The following is a 22,770-nucleotide window of genomic DNA, read 5'->3' as shown; positions in this document are numbered from 1 at the left end:
GGTGACCAGCATTTGACCATGACTGTCAGGCAAACTAATCAAGTACCTTCCCATCAATACGTGTGAAAAATATCCCAGCTGTATAGAGCTGACCTCAACAGGGGAAGTTAATCTGCAAGCTAGGCAATGTTTCACACTGCTAGTGAAATTTGTCAGAGGCAATGCCATCTCAGCGAAGGCTGCCATCAACAGCTGTGGATATGGTGTCCTTTTTAATGATGTTTCATATAATAACAGGGGGAAAGCAATACTGTATATTATGTGGTATATGTGATAAAAGATAAATGCAGTCTTGAGACGGTTTGATGAAATTCCAGTTTTAGCTTTCACTCAATGCATAGCCACAAAAACTCAGAGGCATGCATCTTAGTATAAATACTATATTCTTTATTTAAATATTTTGCAACTTTGAAAACATATTTACAGAACCTAGTCCTGCATTATTACACTGCGCACACACATGTAGCTTTCATACTCACAAACATTGCTTAGAGAAAAACACACAGACCTTGTCTTGACAGCAGAAGCACCATTGAAAAACTGTCATGAGTGTGGACAGAATTAGAGGGACTTAATTGACATTGAGCAACATACAAGATACATCTATTTGTTAAGGCGGAATCGGTGCTCACCATTATCAATAAAAAGCACTTCAACCTGCCTCGCCCTTCCTGCTTCAACACAGAGTGTCCTTAAACCATAGAGGTTGACTGTCTCAAAATCAGATCAGGTAATTATTCATTAACACAGTGCACCCCCACAGACTGTCAGAAAGAGCAAACTGGAAATATGAGAATGACCAATGAACGTTGGTACATGTTTAAGTGTTTGAAGGACTACCTTTAAATTAAGGGGAGCTGACCAGACATTTGGAGGCGAGGCAAGCTGTGAGTGACAGGGGCACCTTTGCAGGTAAGCAAATTCCAGTAGTTCAAATAGCTGGGACAAAGACAGCTTGTCATGCAAGTACAGAATGCATAGGACAGACGATATTCATGAAATGAAGTCAAAGGCTACAGAAAATTAACTTAAACCAAATTGAAATCGTATTTAGTACACAAACATACATTTAATTGTACCCATTGATCTTGCCTGTATGGTTGCTTGATGTTCTTTTAAATGATTTTTATGCAAAACTAAGAAAGATGATAAGTAGTGACAACTTAATTGGTCTCCATTACACTATGTTAGCCTGACTGCAGGTTTTAGATTAGAAGCTGTACCCTGGTCATGCTTGTGAAGTTCGGCTCTCCTTCTTTGGTTTCTTTAAGGATTCAAAAGCCTGCATTGTAGTTTGTTGCTCACAGACTACCTGTCACATACAACTAGAGAAGCCAATACGACCAAGCCCCTGTTCTGGTCACATTGCATTTTAGGCACAAATAAAAAGACACCGTAGTGGTCTTCTGACTGTTTTGCACCGAAAATACAACCTAGCATCATTCCCCACAAGCAAAATGACAAATTACCTGTCAAACAGATTGACAGATATGCTCTCAATGTGAAAATACAGAGACATTTTATGTTACAGTATTGGTGCATGTTTTACTCCAAACCCAGATGAAATCAATGGGGCAAGGATAGTGAATACTCCTCTTTGGTGCACTGGCTTCATAATCATAACAGAGCAAACACTGGCTAACAATGAAGAGAGGTGTGTGTAGTCTGCTATTATGCAGAAGACTCAACAGCATGCCAAGACCAGTACAGGATGATCAAAAATAACAAAATGGCGCACACACCATTCACATAAATAAGGTACAGTCAAACACATTGAAATGACAAAATAAAAGCAGCAAGTAAATCATTATTGGGAGACAGAAAAAATCTAGAAAAAATATTTTTTAGAGATGACACCCACCACACAGACTACATATGATTCCTACTGAGTAGTAAGATGGTATGTTTCCTGCTGAGTAGTAAGATGGTATGATTCCTACTGAGTAGTAAGATGGTATGATTCCTACTGAGTAGTAAAATGGTATGTTTCCTGCTGAGTAGTAAGATGGTATGATTCCTACTGAGTAGTAAGATGGTATGTTTCCTGCTGAGTAGTAAGATGGTATGATTCCTACTGAGTAGTAAGATGGTATGATTCCTACTGAGTAGTAAAATGGTATGATTCATATTTGCCATCCATGGAGCTATATAAGGCGTCACAAAAGAATCACACGGTGAATCCATGTTGGATGACACATTTCAACCGTCACATCATGGCTCTCAAACTAATAACATTAAAGTTATAAAAATAAATCTTTGTTTTTTTATATATATAATTCATACCTGCCCTATTGGTTTGGTTGAAAGCATTCCCAGATGCTAGCATTAGCTTTGCAAGTTAACATGTATCAACAGCAAAGACATTCATACAAGAACCTACACCCACTTAGTGCGCACGCAAGCACGCACACACACGACACGTCGACAAAGACATGCCACGCAGACATGCTGTCATAGTTCTGACACACTACTACCGGGTCAAACATGTCCATGTCAATGTCGTGGTTCTTTCGGCCCACGGAAGGGAGGGATTGAGAATATTTACCTTTATAGATTGTGAATGCTCGTTCGTACACATCTGTCACAAAGCAAAATGATCATCCTTTGCATCCTTATCAGCGTCAAAGTGAAGACACACTCCGCCTTGTTTCACAACACACAATATCTACAAATCCATGAGGCTGTGTGCACTGACAGAACTTTTCAGTAACCTCAATGTGGTGACATTTCAGACTAGCCTATAGGTGGCACTCTGTAGAAATCCCTGCTAGAGGTGCTAGTAAATGGTACTGGCCAACTACCCCTTCAAACAAGTCCAAGACAACACCAAACTCATACTGTATCTAAATCCTTTCTTATTACAAGTCACAACCCTCTCTAAAACCCACAACAACACAGTCCCTCTCAATTCCCCAGTCTTAGTATTCAGCCACACACATAGACTTGGAACAGATCATCACACAGCTACGACATTTACAACAGACACTCAAATCTCCCTAACAACCACAAACCATGGCTTACTTTACTTATAATACCACTGCTTGTTTCAGGGCGACCGAGCCCAACTCTATCCCCGTATCGGGTCCCTCCCCGCAAAAGCAAACCCCCCCCCCCCCCTGCATTCAGGACTGCACTTCGGTCGCAGTCCCAATGAAGTGATGTTTTGAAGTAAGATGTCGGAGAATGGGAAGAAAGCAGTGTGGTGTTCTACACCGTGTGCATCACGATTAACACGAGAAAGTCTTGGCTGCCTGCCTCCTCTCAATAATAGAGTACCAAAACAAAATGGAAGAAAACAGATAGAGCTAAATTCTGTGGTGAGGAGTTTGTGTTCCATATTGTGGCGGTGCGATAGGAAGGTCAGTGAGGGGATATGAGGGGGGGGGGGGGGGGGGGGGCTACAGTCCGTCCGACAGGAACCAGTGCACTTGAGGAGGCAGGTGGAAGACTTGAATGGTGGGAAGTAAACGGATGCAATAAGCATCACACACACTTAGTCTGTGTATTCTGCCACAATGGACAGCAGCACCGTGATGTCATCAGGCTTCCCCCCTGCAGGACACAAGACAAAAGAGAACGTGTCAATTGGCTTTCCAGAGATCAAAGTCAACCTTGAATAACCCAATCTGCAAGCTGACGGTGGGCATAAAAATACAGTGTAGCTGAAGGTGTTATTAGGGACGTAAAGGTCTTCCCAAGAACCCGATACATACCTCTTACATTCAGGCCATTGTCACAGGCAAACTGAGCGAAAGGGGACATGTAGTTGGGGTCATAGGCCAGTTCGTGCGCTTGCTTTGCAATGCTCTGTGCCGTCTGCTGGATGCTGTCATAGTTGGCGCTCTGAGAAATACAAGCATTAGGACAAATAAATGTGTGCAGGTATTCACTAAGGTGAATGTGTCGATTTATGTGGGTGTGCAAGCAGCTAGGAGGTAGTGTAACGTGTTACCTTGAGCTTTTTGAGCTCTTGCAGGATCATGTAGTCGGGCATGTTGTCGAAGAGGCCATCCGAGGCGGTCAGGATGATGTCACCCAGCTGGACATCGAAAGAGGCGCTATCAGCGGCCTCAGGGCTGGGGAGGAGAACACAGGACAGCACTGTTAATCAGGGCCAGCCAGAGGGCACCAGAGAGCTGCTACCAGATAGACAGTACACGTGATCCTCACAAACATGATCAGGAGGAATCAGGTCAAAAGGTGACTGTGCCTCAGAGGGATGTGATGGCTGGGTAATAAGACAGCCAATTCCTCCTGGCACACAGTGCAGCCTGCCCTGCTCCAGCCCCACCCACCCGCCCACCAGCCCCAACCACCCGCCCCAGCATGATCTCTGGCTCCTAGCCAGGGTAGGGGAGCCGGACGTAACCCTTTGCCCTTGAAACTGTGGAATTGCCCCTTAAACCCCGTCCATACCAGAAAGACAGAGAGCAAATGTGAACATGTGAGAGTGTGTGTCTGCTGAGAAGAACGAATGCATGGAAGCATAAAGTAACATTGTGCAAGTTTGCGTGTTAATGTGATCGTTATAGGAGCGCCCGAAGGTCTTGCAGTGCGGACTTCAATATAAAACAATAAAGGTCTCATTTAAATGTAGAAACACATGGAGGAGCTCAAAATAATCCCTATTTTTCCAGAGATTCCCGGAGAGAGAAAAAGAACAAGCCCAGCGGAAAGGGGTCTGGCGGGTCCGCCCCCTGTCTGCTACTGGCCTGTGTGTGTGCGCGCGTCTGGCATGGGCCCAGGCACTACACACTGTTGGCAGAACAGCTGAAGTAAGGGGTTGGTTGCTGTCACATGGCCGCTCAATAGAAAAGAGAGAAGGAAAACATACCCTGCCAGCACCTAGGAGCTCACGTGGTCTCCAGGCCAGGCTGAAAATGGCTTGAGGGCTATTGGTGGGTGGGCTGTTTGGCCTAAACTAACTAACGAGGGCACGGCGTCACATGGCTGTTATTGAGCCAATAATACAGTCCCAGAATGAGGACAAAGCTTATTAGTTATCTAGCCACCGTTCCTTTCAAATCCTTCTGTGAACTGACGAGAAGGGAAATTCTAGATAGATTTTATTTAACCTTATTTCCAATGACAACCTGTCATTTGCTCCGGGTATATCGTCTGAAGCAGGGATGGTCAATTTTTGCCCCAGGGGGTTACGCAGTCGGTCTTCCACGAGGTCCGGCGGACCACACTGAAAATGGTTTATCTTTCCTCACCATCAAAATTAGCCCAAAATAGTAAACTATCTATAGTTGTTGGAATTTCCGATGCTCTCCGACTGTCTAGCTTTAGCAAGCTGGACACAGTCAAGAAACGGAATAACATTCTACACAGTTTTGATTTGGCGTTAGTCATTTTAAAGTCTATGGCGGGGCCATAAAGCCAGTTCTCTCAATACCAATGGTAATTTGAGACCAGGTGGAGGGTCAGAGAAGGAGGTGGAGGGGACCGACCTGTCACTGAGTACCACTCCCTCTGCCCCTGGGGGAGCGATGGACAGCTGGAAAGGGGTGTTGAAGTAGTGCTGCTGTTCGTCTGAGCGGTGCACCACCTCTCCCCCTCGCACCACCAGGAAACCAGAGTCACCTAGATTACACGTGTGCAGTTGGTGGCTCCTTCGGTCCAGGACCACGATACATGCTGTGCTGCTCCCTGGGGAAGTGAAGAGGGGGAGAAGAGAGGGAATATACCAACATATGGTGGTTAGCCATCACCTGATATCCATTTCTCCTTGTGTTAAACTGTGGGGTTACCAGTACAGCAGGGAAGGGGTGTGTGAGATCCCATGCTGGACCAGTCAGTCTGGCACAGACTAAAAACAGATGTCCTTCCCCTGTCCCCACTATGCAGCTCCTACTTTACCACTGTCCTTCAGAAGGGATGGCCAAGCACAGACCTTGGCTTTAGCTGCTATCACACTATCCCAAAATAAGAAGCAGGTCCCTTTTGATAGGCAAACATCGTAGTGTCTCAGAGCAGGCAGCCTTGCCTGTGGTGTCGGGTCTCAGTTGAAAATGTGGCCTGAGTGTCACGTTTTTACACGCCAGTGCCGTTAAAAAAAACATGTGGACCCGTGAGCAGCGTCAGTAACTGCTCCTTCCACTGACCTTTTAGGTGCTCTGAAATGGTAGGAGGGGGGGGGGGGGGCTAGAGACTTGGTCAGGTGTTTGTCCCAATGACCTCTGTGGAACTGGACCTTGGAACTGGGCGGTGGCAGACTGAAGGACGGCACCATTTCAGTTCCAAGGTCCAGTTCATAATCAAAGAATGATCTCCAGCACCTTTAGAATTAGAACACAGGGAAGTCAGGGCCACATTATTAGGGAGGAAAGCTTTGTTATAATGATATTTTTGGATGGATTGATAGTGCAGCTCAGCGGGCAGGGAAACCCAGGCAACAGCACATAATATCTGCAGCATGAGTCAGAGACTATTTACCAGAACACAATGCATGTGTTAGTTGGAGTGTGTGTGTGTGTTACTCACCTGGCCTGTCCCCCCACATGCATTACACTGTGTGTGTATTAGATGTCGACCGATTATGATTTTTCAACACCGGTTATTGGAGGAAACGGTTATGGGCCTTTTATTTTAAGGCTGGGCCTTTTATTTTAACTTAATGTAATATATAAATAAAATATATTTAGTATCAAATAAATAATTAAACATGTTCAATTTGGTTTAAATAATGCAAAAAACACAGTGTTGGATAAGTAAAAGTGCAAATATGTGCCATGTAAAAAAGCTAACGTTAAAGTTTAACATATGAAAGCTGGTGGTTCAATATTCCCAGTTAAGAAGTTTTAGGTTGTAGTTATTATAGGACTATTTCTCGCTATACCATTTGTATTTCATATACCTTTGACTATTGGATGTTCTTATAGGCACTTTTGTATTGCTAGCCTAATCTCGGGAGTTAGGCTTGAAGTCATAAACAGCGCAGTGCATCAAGCATTGCTAAGAGCTGCTTGCAAACACAGTAAAGTGCTGTTTGAATGAATGCTTACGAGCCTGCTGCTGCCTACCATCGCTCAGTCAGACTGCTCTATCAAATCATAGACTTAATTACAATAAACACGAGCCTTTGGTTATTAATATGGTCAAATCCTGAAACTATCATTTCGAAAATAAAACGTTTATTCTTTCAGTGAAATACGGAACAATTCCATATTGTCGAACGGGTGGCATCCATAAGTCTAAATATTCCTGTTACATTGCACAACCTTCAATGTTATCATCTGGCAATAATTCTGGCAAATTCTGGCAAATTAATTACGGTCTTTGTTAGGAAGAAACACAGTTCACAACGAGCCAGGCGGCCCAAACTGTTGCATATACCCTGACTCCGCTTGCACTGAACGCAAGAGAAGTGACAATTTCCCTAGTTTAATATTGCCTGCTAACATGCATTTATTTTAACTAAATATGCCGATTAAAAAAAATACACTTCTGTGTATTGATTATTATTATAATTTTTTTTTTTTTTACCCCCATTTCTCCCCAATTTTTCGTGGTATCCAATCGCTACAACTCCCGTACGGGCTCAGGAGAGACGAAGGTCGAAAGCCCTGCGTCCTCCGAAGCACAACCCAACCAAGCCTCACTGCTTCTTAACACAGCGCGCCTCCAACCCGGAAGCCAGCCGCACCAATGTGTCGGAGGAAACACCGTACACCTGGCCCCCTTGGTTAGCGCCCACTGCGCCCGGCCCGCCACAGGAGTCGCTGGAGCGCGATGAGACAAGGATATCCCTACCGGCCAAACCCTCCCTAACCCGGACGACGCTAGGCCAATTGTGCGTCACCCCACGGACCTCCCGGTCGCGGCCGGCTGCGGCAGAGCCTGGGCGCGAACCCAGGGACTCTGGTGGCACAGCTAGCGCTGCGATGCAGTGCCCTAGACCACTGCACCACCTGGGAGGCCCTGTGTATTGATTTTAAGAAAGGCATTGATGTTTATGGTTAGGTACATTTGTGCAAGGAATGTGCTTTTTTCGGAAATGCGCTTTTGTTAAATCACCCGTTTGGCAAAGTTGAAGTAGGCTGTGATTCGATGATAAATTAACAGGCACCGCATTGATTATATGCAATGCAGAACAAGCTAGTTAACCTAGTAATATCATCAACCATGTGTAGTTAACTAGTGATAATGTGAAGATTGTTTTTTTTATAAGAAGTTTAATGCAAGCTAGCAACTTACCTTGGCTCATTGCAGCTACAAGGTCCTTTTGATGCTGCGCTCATGTAACAGGTGGTCAGCCTGCCACGCAGTTTCCTCATGGATTGCAATGTAATCGGCCATAATTGGCATCCAAAAAGGCAGATTACCGATTGTTATGAAAATTTGAAAAATCGGCCATGCCGAATAATCGGTCGACCTCTAGTGTGTATTACTCACCTGTCCCCCCATATGCATTATACTGTGAGTGAGTGAGAATGTAGTATGTGTACTCACCAAGCAGGGGTACTTTGTTTTGTAGGAGCTCATAGTAGCCAGAGGTGAGGATGCCCACAGGGCTGCTGGGGGTGAAGCGGCCCTCCTTCACCAATCGCTCACATGTCCTCATCAGGGTGGCAGAGAACTGGGATGGGTCCACCCCGTAGTCCCTCCATCCACCTACACCATCCGCCACACCTGAGACACACAGAGAAAAATAAGTGTATAAGTATCAGAACAGTGAATGGGTATGGGCAATTCCACGGTAAAGCATTAAAACACACCGGGGATCTCCCTGCTGATAGGTACACAGTGGGAGGTCGTTCCTTCTCTTGCTAGAACAAAAGCGGTAATTGCTGTGTGCCGACTCCGGTAGCGACAATTCTACCATTTCTCCTTGTAGAATCGCAATGCTTGTCAGTTTCCAACAACTTAACTTTGAGCACATCAGAAAGCATGCACCCCCATGTGGGGGAGCCAACAGGAGACAAAAAAAAAGGTAATTTTCTCCGTATATCCACAGATGAGCCAGTCACACTTCATACGCAATGTAGTCTATGGGATGGCAGCTAGCTAAGCGCACACAACACTAAATACCTCCAAGATAGCTAACCACTATGGGTGTAACAGTACACTTATTCGTACCAAAACGTTCGGTACAGGGACCTCGGATCGGTCCAGAATGTGAACCCGAATTAATACATTAAAACAAATACTTCTAATTAAAACACTAGGCCTAGGGCCTGCCGAGGGGCGCAGCGGTCTGGCACTGCATCGCAGTGCTAGAGGCGGTACTACAGACCCGGGTTAATTCGCGGGCTGTGTCACAACCGGCCGCGAGTCCCATAGGACAGCGCACAATTGGCCCAGTGTCGTCTGGGTTAGGGGAGGGTTTGGCTGGGGGGGGCTTTTACCTGGCTCATCGCCAGTTGAACGGTGTTTCCTCCGACACATTGGTGCAGCTGGCTTCCGGGTTAAGCCGGCAGGTGTTAAGGAGCGCGGTTAGGTGGGTCACGTTTCGGAGGATGCATGACTCCACCTTCGCCTCTCCCGAGCCCGTTGGGGAGTTGCAGCAATGAGAGAAGATCAAAAATTGTAAAGGGGGTAAAATACAAAACAAATGTAAACACTAGGCCTATAGGCTATACACTACATTGTCTGCCTGGAGTAAATCTGAACTGAAAAAAAACTAGAGCCTAAGCGCATGTTGAAATCAAAATTCTAATCTTAAATTGGTGCATTTCAAACAGTCCTTTTGTGACAAGCAGCCAGGAACTAGTTCTGTACAACGGCGAGTGGTGGGGTTGCTAAACCAGGAGGATTCTCCATGATCATTTAAATCTCCAGTTTGAACATTTTGGCTTCCCAGTATATTACAATGGTTATGGACAGAGAAAGTATGCTGTATGCAATTCCACGGTAACAGCATTGCCCATGTCATTTTCTACTATCAAAGCTGTAATAACACCAACGTTGTCCACTCCATAAACCCTGCACAAAAGGGGTTCTCTCTCTCTCAGTACAGTCTGCCAACCCTCAACTACAGCAAAAAAGAGATATAGCCGATCCTTAAACACCAAGCAATGGTACATAGCAACAAGCCATGAACCGCTCATTCTAGACCTATCACTGCTGACTGCCCAAAAGGTACAAGACTGACAATATAAATAAATAGAATTAAGCCACTTGATTAGAATTGGTCTAAAAGGAGAACTCAGGGTCCCCTGCCGTGATTTACAGCCATGTGACCGGCCGGTTAAGCATCTCTAGAGCACAGTACACAAAAACAATTGACTAGGAAAATAACATCCCTAAGTCTCTCCCTTTTAAACTGGTTGTAGCCCATGAGGCAATAGTCAGGGCTGCAACAACATTCTCAATGTAGGCCACAAGGTGGAGGTATGACCGGTGACCACACACCTTGGAGCCTCACTATACGATTAACCACACAATGTGATTTCCCATTACAGCCAGTGCTGCTACCAGGGTAAGGGCCTCCCTGGACACCGCATCCTCTTCCTGGGAGCCTACGCAGCCCCTCCCTGAGCTTGAGAGACAGTCTGATAAGCACCATGGAGTAGGCTAATAGCGATACGTCTTGTGGTCTACTTAGCTCCAGTGCTTAAGAGTAATTTGGGGATTTGGCAGCATGACGGACGCTGTTGACCTTTGAACTTGGCCGGTCTCAGGTCAGGTGTTACATCAGTATCAATCTGGAGACTGGGTCAAATGAGCCACACAGACTGACAGAAGTGGCCTGGGATCAGTGCGCACTGCAGTGCCGTCACTCCTCCCTGCACAGACCCAGAAAGACCAGTTCTACTGGGCCCTGTTCTCCCTCAGATGGGCTGTCTGCTGCTCAATAACAAAACCTTCAGTCTTTGTGGAGCTGACTCAGTCAGAGGAGAGAGGTGAGAATAATATTTCACAAAGATTCACTTTCTTTGCAGTGCTGCAGGGTGGAAGACCTTTGGTAAAAGGAGGAAGAGAGGGCAGAAGAAGAGAGAAGCCATGAACACACACTGCATACCTCGATAAGCTTCCCCCTCCCTACCTCCCTATCTCTCTCCCCTTCACAGAGAGCCCAGTACCAGAGGACAGGTTTCCAGGGGGTAAAAAAGACATCCATCCAACTACTCCATACAAACAGACACACATAAATTCAAGATTCCACAGTGAGGACCCATACAAGGAGAGCCCCCTCTGCTAGCTATGCAACGCTGTTTGTTGGTGCCTAAAACACACTTTCATATACTGAACAAAAATATAAATGCGACATGTAAAGTGTTGGTCCCATGTTTCATGAGCTGACATAAGATGACAGAAATTCCACACACAAAGCTTATTTTTCTCAATTTGTGCACAAATGTGTTTACATCTGTTAGTGAGCATTTCTCATTTGCCAAGATAATTCATCCACCTGACAGGTGTGGCATATTAAGAAACAGATTAAACAGCATGATCATTACACAGGTGCACCTTGTGCTGTGGACAATAAAAGGCCACTAAAATGTGCAGTTGTCACACACAACGCCACAGATCTCAAGTTGAGGGAGTGTGCAATTGTCATGATGACTGCAGGAATGTCCACCAGAGCTGTTGCCAGAGAATTGAATGTTCATTTCTTTACCATAATCCGCCTCTAACGTTGTTTTAAAGAATTTGACAGTACGTCCAACCGGCCTCAAACCCACAGACCACATGTATGGCGTTGTGTGGGGGAGCGGTTTGCTGAAGTCAAGGTTGTGAACAGAGTGCCCCCATGGTGGCGGTGAGGTTATGGTACGGGCAGGCATAAATTACAGAGGTATCCATGACCAACAAATGCATATCTGTATTCCCAGTCATGTGAAATCCATAGATTAACTGACTGATTTCCTCATATGAACGGTAACTCCGTAAAATCAATGAAATTGTTGCATGTTGCGTTTATATTTTTGTTCAGTATAATTTCTCTGAACATCACCAGATTCACAAGGAATATATTATAGTATGGAGAAGCAATACACCCTGCCACAGCTTCATAATACTTGTCAAACAGAGAACTGATACTGTATACTGGTTGATGGGATTGGCATGGGAGGGGGGGGTCCGTGGGTGGCTTTTGACAACTCATGTGTTACTCATTGGTACGTTTGGTCCAAATCGGATGTTGGGTACTACTATTTACTGAATGTTATCTAAATCCTATAAATTAAAAAAATGTTGCGGTGGAAACAATTATAGCTTAAAATGGAAACGTCACCACAAATCACAATATTCAGAATTCATAGCCATTTCAGGACGTAGTACCGCCCCTGTCGAGGTGAATCCAGTTGAGAAAGGGTGTCAACAGGTAGCTAATGCTACTCACTGGAAGAGCCACTCGTTCATAGAACATCAGCTTGCGAATAACTATTACTTTTTGTATTGATAACAACTGTAAAGTTTAGTCATGGTGTGGTGCTCAGTACCTGGATGTGCAAACTGCAAGGAAGCACAGGCTGCTGGGTTAACATTTTATCAGTTACCTTACTAAGAAGACGAGCAGAGGTAACGTAGTAACTTTGCTAGCTAACGTAACTACACAGCGAACTACATTTGTTGATCTAAACCAAAATCGAGCTAGCTTTCAGAAAACGCCGGCAAGACGTTCCAAAGTAAATAGCCAGCTGCTATTTGGCAATGTGAGCTAGCTACAGCCTACTGGACCATATCTAACTGTTAGCGAATTAACTAATGCAGAAAATAACGTGAGTTTGATCCAATCAACATCAAGCTCAGCACCAGGAACTAGTGTAAGTCATCTTGACTCTGATTAGCAAATACATATACTGGAGCTAGACATAAACATGGTCTGTGTCTTATGGTCACACTTGCTGTGTTTATAAGTAGGCTACAACTTCTACTGTAGTTTTATCTGTATTTGGGAGGCTTAGTTGATTGATTTTCTCCAATTTAGACTTCAAAATTTGCATAAACAGAGTTATTAGTAAGGAGGGAACGGTGTGGGTGACCGACTGGTGTCTTTTTTGGGGGGGGGGGGGGTATTGTGTGTGTGAAGGTTAGTAGGCATGATCTATTAACACGAGGGGGATGGGTGGATATAGTACCTTGTTTGAGTGTGTATTGATGGGGACAGTAGTAAAATATTGTCCTGCAGACTAATCCTGCTGCTGACACCAGCTTCAGTAGTACAGATCCTGTAGAACCATTGGATGAAAGCTTTCAGCCGGGAACAAGCTCAAGATCTGACGCGGAAGAGGGGGGGAAAAAACTGCACGAGGCTGGCAAGAGCCAAAGTGTCATGGAGCTCATGAATCACGGAGCTCATGAATTTCTGCCAGACCAGCTGCCATTGCCCAACACAAGACAGAGTTCACCAGCTGAAGAACATTCAGGACCCTGCCTGGAACAGTTTGATTGATGTTGTAGTACAATATAGAATGCCTAGTATGATCACAACTGCATTGTGGTATAGATATTGTTCGATCTTTTACATATGGAGTTCAATCAAATGTTTTATATAATATGTTTTACAAGTGTACTGACAAGTGACTAAATGATTCCAGCTGAATCAGAAACCAATAAAGTGTTAACTTCAACTTCTGGATCAATTTATTGTGATATTCATGAAATGTATTGGAAATTGGTTGAGGTTATTCCTTTGTGTAATGAAGAAGTACGGCCATCGTAAATGAGGGTCACTTGAAGTAAATTGTTTGAGAGGCACATTACCAAAAAAGTTGCGTCAGTTTGTTTTATTTTTGTATTGAACACAGATCATCCCGTCTTCAAATTGATCGATTATTAACGTTAAAAAATACCTAACGTTGTATTACAAAAGTAGTTTGAAATGTTTTGGTAAAGTTTACATGTAACTTTTGATATATTTTGTAGTGACATTGCGCAAGTTGGAAGCTGTGTTTTTCTGGATATATATTGACGGAATTAATCGAACAAAAGGACCATTTGTGATGTTTATGGGACAAATTGGAGTGCCAACAAAAGAATTTCGTCAAAGGTAAGGCATGAATTATGTTTTTATTTCTGCGTTTTGTGTTGTGCCTGCAGTGTTGAAATATGCTACTCTTTGTTTACTGTTGTGCTATCATCAGATAATAGCATCTTATGCTTTCGCCGAAAAGCCTTTATGAAATCTGACATGTTGGCTGGATTCACAACGTGTAGCTTTAATTTGGTATCTTACATGTGTGATTTAATGAAAGTTAGATTTTCATATAATTTTATTTGAATATGGCGCTCTGTATTTTCACTGGCTATAGGCCAGGTGAGACGATTGTGTCCCACCTACCCCAGAGAGGTTAACCAGGTGAAAAAGTGTCACTTCTCTTGCGTTCATTGCACGCAGAGTCAGGGTATACGCAACAGTTTGTGCAGCCTGGCTCATTGCGAACTAATTTGCCAGAATTTTACGTAATTATGACATAACATTGAAGGTTGTGCAATGTAACAGGAATATTTAGACTTATGGATGCCACCCATTAGATAAAATACGTAACGGTTCCGTATTTCACTGAAAGAATAAACGTCTTGTTTTCGAGATGATAGTTTCCGGATTCGACCATATTAATGACCTAAGGCTCGTATTTCTGTGTGTTATTATGTTCTAACTAAGTCTATGATTTGATAGAGCAGTCTGACTGAGCGGTGGTAGGCAGCAGCAGGTTCGTAAGCATTCATTCAAACAGCACTTTCCTGCGTTTTGCCAGAAGCTCTTCGCTGTGCTTCAAGCCTATCAACTCCCGAGATTAGGCTGGTGTAACCGATGTGAAATGGCTAGCTAGTTAGCGGGGTGCGCGCTAATAGCGTTTCAAACGTCACTCGCTCTGAGACTTGGAGTAGTTATTCCCCTTGCTCTGCATGGGTAACGCTGCTTCGAGGGTGGCTGTTGTCGTTGTGTTCCTGGTTCGAGCCCAGGGAGCGGCGAGGAGAGGGATGGAAGCTATACTGTTACACTGGCAATACTAAAGTGCCTATAAGAACATCCAATAGTCAAAGGTTAATGAAATACAAATGGTATAGAGAGAAATAGTCCTATAATTCCTATAATAACTACAACCTAAAACTTCTTACCTGGGAATATTGAAGACTCATGTTAAAAGGATCCACCAGCTTTCATATGTTCTCATGTTCTGAGAAAGGAACTTAAACGTTAGCTTTCTTACATGGCACATATTGCACTTTTACTTTCTTCTCCAACACTTTTTTTGCATTATTTACACCAAATTGAACATGTTTCATTATTTATTTGAGGCTAAATTGATTTTATTGATGTATTATATTAAGTTAAAATAAGTGTTCATTCAGTATTGTTGTAATTGTCATTATTACAAAAAAAGAATATATATTAATATTTTATTTATTTATTATTAATATATTTATATATATATTTATTTTTTCCGGCGTTGAAAAATCATAATTGGTCGACCTCTAGCAGAGATGGTTGTCCTGGAAGGTTCTCCAGTCTCCACAGAGGAACTCTGGAGCTCTGTCAGAGTGATCATCGGTTTATTGGTCACCTCCCTGACCAAGGTCCTTCTCCCCAGATTGCTCGGTTTAGCCAGGCAGCCAGCTATAGGAAGAATCTTGGTGGTTCTAAACTTCTTCCATTAAAGAATGATGGAGACCACTGTGTTCTTGAAGACCTTCAATGCTGCAGCCATCTTTTGGTACCTTTCCCCAGATCTGTGCCTCGACACAATCCTTTCTCTGAGCTCTACGGACAAATCCTTCGACCTCGTGGCTTGGTTTTTGCTCTGACATGCACTGTCAACTACGGGACCTTGTATACACAGGTGTGTGCCTTTCCAAATCATGTCCAATCAATTTACCGCAGATGAACTCTAATCAAGTTGTAGAAACATCTCAAGGATGATCAATGGAAACAGGATGCACCTGAGCTCAATTTTGAGTCTCATAGCAAAGGGTCTGAATACTTATGTAAATAATACATTTGCAAAAATGTCCACAACCCTGTTATGGCATAGCTATTATGGGGTATTGTGTGTAGACTGAGGAGAGAATGTTTTATATAAGGCTGTAAAGTCAAGGGATCTGAATACTTACGAACGCACTGTAGGAATATCGTTGAGTCCATTGGCTCTATTGAACAAGGACAACCATATCTACCCTATACTAATGTGATCGTGCAATCGACGAAACACAAAGGCCACAATAATTCCCTACAAAGCATGGCACCATTAAGTTTTTGATCAGACAGCAGGCCTGATCAACCAATGACGTTACTGAACGAACTCCCCTGGCGCGAAAATTTAAAAAAATAACCCTGTCGGGGCCTCCCGGGTGGCGCAGTGGTCTAGGGCACTGCATCGCAGTGCTAGCTGTGCCATCAGAGACTCTGGGTTTGAGCCCAGGCTCTGTCGCAGCCGGACGCGACCGGGAGGTCCATGGGGCAACGCACAATTGGCCTAGCGTAGTCCGGGTTAGGGAGGGTTTGACCGGTAGGGATATCCTTGTCTCATCACGCACTAGCGACTCCTGTGGCAGGCCGGGCGCAGTGCGCGCTAACCAGGTCGCCAGGTGCACGGTGTTTCCTCCGACACATTGGTGCGGCTGGCTTCCGGATTGGTTGCGCGCTGTGTTAAGAAGCAGTGCGGCTTGGTTGGGTTGTGTTTCGGAGGACGCATGGCTTTCGACCTTCGTCTCTCCCGAGCCCGTAAAATGCACATTTGTGGCCTGCTGGAGGTCATTTTGCAGGGCTCTGGCAGTGCTCCTCCTGCTCAAAGGCGGAGGTAGCGGTCCTGCTGCTGGGTTGTTGCCCTCCTACGGCCTCCTCCACGTCTCCTGATGTACTGGCCTGTCTCCTGGTAGCGCCTCCATGCTCTGGACACTACGCTGACAGACACAGCAAACCTTTTTGCCACAGCTCGCATTGATGTGCCATCCTGGATGAACTGCACTACCTGAGCCACTTGTGTGGGTTGTAGACTCCATCTCATGCTACCACTAGAGTGAGAGCACCGCCAGCATTCAAAAGTGACCAAAACATCAGCCAGGAAGCATAGGAACTGAGAAGTGGTCTGTGGTCACCACCTGCAGAATCACTCCTTTTTTGGGGGTGTCTTGCTAATTGCCTATAATTTCCACCTTTTGTCTATTCCATTTGCAAAACAGCATGTGAAATGTATTGTCAATCAGTGTTGCTTCCTAAGTGGACAGTTTGATTTCACAGAAATGTGATTGACTTGGAGTTACATTGTGTTGTTTAAGTGTTCCCTTTATTTTTTTGAGCAGTGTATATTTCACAGTGGTTTTTATATGGTACAATGATTCTCTAAACTATACATGTTTTGTCAAACTGAAACTAGGTGAACTACTAGAATTTTAGCAACCAGGAAATGGCAGAGTGATTTGTGCATCTTTAAGCCAAGCTAAGACGAACTAGCCTAACTCCAACTCTATTCAATGATATACAATAAGAGTGTTAGAGATATAAATGTAATCCATAAAACTGTCCGTTATTTGTTCCACCTGATAGATAGTTGTATCATTCACTCTGCTCATTCTAAACAGAACCCCCCCCCCCCCCCAGCTCAACCACATGGCATGTGTTTTTCTGCAAGTAACAAAAGGCTCAACACCCAGAAGCATATGCCTAATCTTCTCAAATTAAGTGTTGGTTGGTATTTGTCCATTCCTACTATTGTGCAAATGCGTTGCATTCTCGTGATTTAATTGAGTAATTTCAATGGGTTTCAAATAGCCACTTTTGTTCCAATGAATGAATTGGTAAAATGACAACACATGGTGGTTGATGTAAGGACAAATGCACTTCCCCATGCATCTATGAAGCTGTGTTCATAACCAAATGGGAAGGTGGTATTTACCCATGTACGACTGTGAAAATCCGCTTGAATGCCCCTCCAACTGGTATTTACTAGTGGGAAACTATCATCCCTGAGCTCTGACTCCTCCCACATGCTGATCTCACCTACTAATGACCTTGATAACAGCCTTTTCGGCAGTTAAATGCAACAAAACATTATTTATAAAAATCTCTCTATTAATATGGTTTTTGAACACTATCATTTGTTTCCAAAACCACTGGCCACACACTGGTTGAAACAACGTTGTTTTCGCGTCATTTAAATCAAAGAACCAACGTTGAATAGACGTTGAATTGACATCTGTGCCCAATGGTAACATGATAGCTGTACTTTTAGTTTATGGTTGACACAGCTTGTTGGCCATTAGCCAATCGGCGTTCTCAACGAGTTCAAAGCACGTGAATGCCTCCAACTGGTAATTACCACCTTCCCACTTGTTTGTGAATTGAGCACGAAACGTGAAATTGTCCTGGCAACATGGCTGCCTCCATGTTCAACCGTTCTGACCTTTAAAAAACACGGGACAGTTTCCCCTAAGCGTTCGTGAAATACTTGTAAAATCCACAACAACTGATAGCTAATGAATATTAAGATATATTCACTTCTCCTGAAATTGTCATAATAGCATAATAATACATTTCGTGTAACGCTTGCGCAACGATCCAATTGTTATGTGCATCGAATATCCGAACAATTAGTAGCAAATGTTACAATTTATTGCTAAATTCAACGTGCGACATCCACATTTTGTCACGCTGAAAAAATAGATGGTGTATACATAGTATTACTTTGTGTAGCCTACATGTTCACATTATCGCCACTAGTAGCACTGGGGGGGCTTTCCAGACTTCTAGGTGAAAGGTCGTTACAATTACTCAACAAAGTATACATTTCCCCCCCCCAACAAAGTATACATGTTTGGCAAGTCCAAGCGCCGCAATGTTTCTCGGTCGCGTGTAGTCCTACAAACCACAGCTGTACCGTAGAAGTATTGTAAAACAAGGGGCCAACTTAAGACTGAGGTTCAGTCAGGAAAAGGGTAGGGAATACCCCCTTTGTTTTCGTGACATGACTGTGGGTGACATGTGCTAGGCTACATGAAGGTCAAATCTGAAAAATGCTATTATCCCCAAAAAACCTAGCATATTTAAGGGCTGCTAGGCTACTTGAACGGTGTCTTTACCAAAACAGATAAACGGAATATTAAAAGACTTACCCAATACATCAGCGGACCTATGCCGGGCAATGAAACAAGCGTCATCCCCGTAACACATCCCTTTCTTCAAGATCCCCTTACGAAAGTCTTTCCCAAACCCGCAGCTAGCTGTGACCAGGCTGTAGTCCCGACCATCAGTTTGAGAGAGTCCGCCAAGGACAGCCCTCGCAACCAGTCTGCCATATGAGAGTACGGATAACATTCCAAGAGCGAGCGTCCGTCTCTACCTGCCGAGACCTTCTCTCCACTCCACTTTCGACGTCCCGTGTCTACTTTTGGAGTCTATTCTTCCACCATTCGTTTTGAATAATTCTGCCAACGAAAACGCACGAGTCAGTAGACCGATAACACAATCGTCAAACTGGTCGCCGGAGTTTGTCCAATTCTTTATAGGGTGAAATTGCACAATTTCCACTGGTTCTTTAAGTTTTGGTGGATTTCATTGACACAGGTCCTCCGGTGTGCACCATCCTTGCCGACATGTTTCCACAGTCACACACAAATACACCCGAAACACAGCTCAATACGGGTCCTCCAGTCTTGTGATTCGTTTGCCCGACGTCACAACTAATGCGCACGCAAATGCAGGCTCTCCCTGCGCTCCACCGCAAATCCATTTGAGGAGAGTTGCGCTTTATTTACTTGTCAGGTACACCGGGAGTTCAGACCCTCTGATATAGGCTACATCAGTGCTTCATGCGCATCCTACAGATATGGGGAATTCTATTTTAACAGTTCATAAATCTAGGTCTACTGCTATTTCACAGTTTTGCACGATTAATTCTAAGGCTATTTATTTCACACAGAGTAGTTTGGATTGCAAAACAATGTCATCCTTGAACTCCTTGCCTAATTAGACGAAAGACACATTTACGAAAGACACATTTCAAGCGACTTCATGTAATGACCTGGATAGATGGCAGCATTCGTGCAAAACTGAAAGCGTGAACCACTGCATTTAATCATGGCAAGGTGACTGGGAAATGGACGTGTAGCCTACAAACAGACCAGTTGCGACCTCCAGCAATCAAAGAGGAAAAACGACAATACAGGGACAAGGTGGAGTCGCAATTCAACGGCTCAGATACAAGACGTGGGCTATGTGGCAGGGACTCCATACGGATTACAACGGGAAAGCCAGCGCCTCGCTCCCGGGCGAGCTAAACACCTTCTTCGCCCTCTTCGAGGAAAACAGCATTGTGCCCCCGATGCTTGAAGTCGTCCGCATGCTTCCCAGCCGAAACAGTTCGTAGAGTTTGTGTATATATTATAACGACGTTTTGGACTTCGGTGAGTTTTCCCCCCCACTGTTCGGGAACAGGAAACATTTTCTGGAGGCAAGCGAAGTTCGGAGCCGAAATCTACGCCCCTTCGTTGGTGATTGGTCAACAATAGGGATTCTTCAATAAAGTATTTGTTATCATTCAAGGAGAGATGAGTCAGTTAGATGCACGACTAAGATCTCTTTGGCAAAACGTGAACATTAATGACAGAGTTACAGTTCAAAGGAAATCAGTCAATTGAAATACATGAATTAGGCCCGAATCTATGGATTTCACATGACTGGGAATACAGATATGTATCTGTTGGTCCCCGATACCTTAAAAATAAAGGTAGGGGCGTGGATGAGAAAACCAGTCAGTATCTGGTGTGACCACCATTTGCCTCATGCAGCGCAACACATCTTCACATTGAGGTGATCAGTCTGTTGATTGTGGTCTGTGGAATGTTGTCCCACTCCTCTTCAATGGCTGTGTGAAGTTGCTGGATATTGGCGGGAACTGGAACACGCTTTCGTACACGTCGATCCAGAGCATCCCAAACATGGTCAATGGGTGACATGTCTGGTGAGTATGCAGGCCATGGAACAACAAACATTTTCAGCTTCCAGGAATTGTGTACAGATTCTTGCGACATGGGGCTGTGCATTATCATGCTGAAACATGAGGTGATTGCGGCGGATGAATGGCACGACAATGGGCCTCAGGATCTCGTCACAGTATCTCTGTGCATTCAAATTGGCATCAATAAAATTGCAATTGTGTTTGTTGTCAGTAGCTTATGCCTGCCCATACCATAACCCCACCACCACCATGGGGGCACTCTGTTCACAACGTTCACATCAGCAAACATCTAATCTTTTTCTGCGAAATGTATTTTATTTCAGCTCATGAAACATGGGTCCAACACTTTACATGTTGTGTTTATAGAAGTTTGCTGATGAGAACGTTGTGAACAGAGCTACCAGTCAAAAGTTTGGACACACAAACTCATTCAAGGGTTTTTCTTTATTTTGGCTATTTTCTACATTGTAGAATAACAGTGAAGACATCAAAACTATGAAATAACAGATATGGAATCATGTTGTAACCCAAAAAGTGTTAAACAAATCAAAATATATTTCAGATTTTAGATTCTATAAAGTAGCTACATTTTGCTTTCATGACAACTTCAAATCAAAGTTTATTTGTCATGTGCGCCTAATACAACAGGTGTAGACCTTACAGTGAAATGCTTACTTACAGGCTCTAACCAATAGTGGAAAAAAGGTATTAGGTGAACAATAGGTAAGTAAAGAAATAAAAAAAATAAACAGTAGAAAGACATTGAAAAACAGTAGCGAGGCTATATACAGTAGCGAGGCTATACAAGTAGCAAGGCTACATACAGACACCGGTTAGTCAGGCTGATTGAGGTAATATGTACATGTAGATATGGTTAAAGTGACTATGCATATATGATGAACAGAGAGTAGCAGTAGCGTAAAGAGGGGTTGGCGGGTGGTGGGTGGCGGGACACAATGCAGATAGCCCGGTTAGCCAATGTGCGGGAGCACTGGCTGGTCGGGCCAATTGAGGTAGTATGTACATATGTACATGAATGTATAGTTAAAGGGACTATGCATATATGATAAACAGAGAGTAGCAGCAGCAGCATAAAAGAGGGGTTAGGGGGTGGGCACACAATGCAAATAGTCCGGGTAGCCATTTGATTACCTGTTCAGGAGTCTTATGGCTTGGTGGTAAAAACTGTTGAGAAGCCTTTTTGTCCGAGAGTTGGCACTCCGGTACTGCTTGCCATGCGGTAGTAGAGAGAACAGTCTGTGACTGTGGTCTTTGAATATTTTTAGGGCCTTCCTCTGACACCGCCTGGTGTAAAGGTCCTGGATGGCAGGCAGCTTAGCCCCAGTGTTGTGCTGGGCCGTACGCACTACCCTCTGTAGTGCCTTGCGGTTGGAGGCCGAGCAATTGCCGTACCAGGCAGTGATGCAACCAGTCAGGATGCTCTCAATGTTGCAGCTGTAGAACCTTTTGAGGATCTCAGGACCCATGCCAAATCTTTTTAGTTTCCTGAGGGGGAATAGGCTTTGTCGTGCCCTTTTCACTGTCTTGGTGTGTTTGGATCATTCTAGTTTGTTGGTGATGTGGATACCAAGGAACTTGAAGCTCTCAACCTGCTCCACTACAGCCCCGTCGATGAGAATGGGGGCGTGCTCGGTCCTCCTTTTCCTGTAGTCCACAATCATTTCCTTAGTCTTGGTTACATTGAGGGATAGGCTGTTATTCTGGCACCATCCGGCCAGGTCTCTGACCTCCTCCCTATAGGCTGTCTCGTCGTTGTCGGTGATCAGGCCTACCACTGTTGTGTCGTCTGCAAACTAAATTATGGTGTTGGAGTCGTGCCTGGCCATGCAGTCGTGGGTGAACAGGGAGTACAGGAGGGGACTGAGCACGCACCCCTGGGGGGCTCCAGTGTTGAGGATCAGCG

At 44.3% G+C, this 22,770-nt stretch overlaps 1 protein-coding gene across 2 annotated transcripts; it reads right to left on the bottom strand.

The window, feature by feature from the left end:
• Positions 1-366: 366 nt before the first annotated feature.
• Positions 367-19,625, bottom strand: LOC139543879 (protein phosphatase PTC7 homolog). Of its 2 annotated transcripts, none has more exons than XM_071350384.1 (6): positions 19,003-19,625; positions 8,455-8,634; positions 5,454-5,652; positions 3,953-4,076; positions 3,714-3,843; positions 367-3,552 (listed from the first exon to the last, which is right to left on the bottom strand). In XM_071350384.1, the coding sequence occupies exons 1-6, from the start codon at positions 19,202-19,204 to the stop codon at positions 3,494-3,496; spliced, it is 894 nt and encodes a 297-aa protein (XP_071206485.1). In that variant the 5' UTR covers positions 19,205-19,625; the 3' UTR covers positions 367-3,493. The 2 variants fall into 2 exon arrangements, with proteins under 2 accessions (XP_071206485.1, XP_071206486.1); XM_071350385.1 differs by lacking the exon at positions 19,003-19,625 and adding an exon at positions 9,351-9,482.
• Positions 19,626-22,770: the final 3,145 nt, after the last annotated feature.

The sequence above is a fragment of the Salvelinus alpinus genome, chromosome 18 (genome assembly GCF_045679555.1).
Source record: "Salvelinus alpinus chromosome 18, SLU_Salpinus.1, whole genome shotgun sequence".
NCBI lineage: Eukaryota > Metazoa > Chordata > Actinopteri > Salmoniformes > Salmonidae > Salvelinus > Salvelinus alpinus.
The sequence above is the reverse complement of the archived record's forward strand: the minus strand, read 5'-3'. Positions and strand labels throughout refer to the sequence as shown.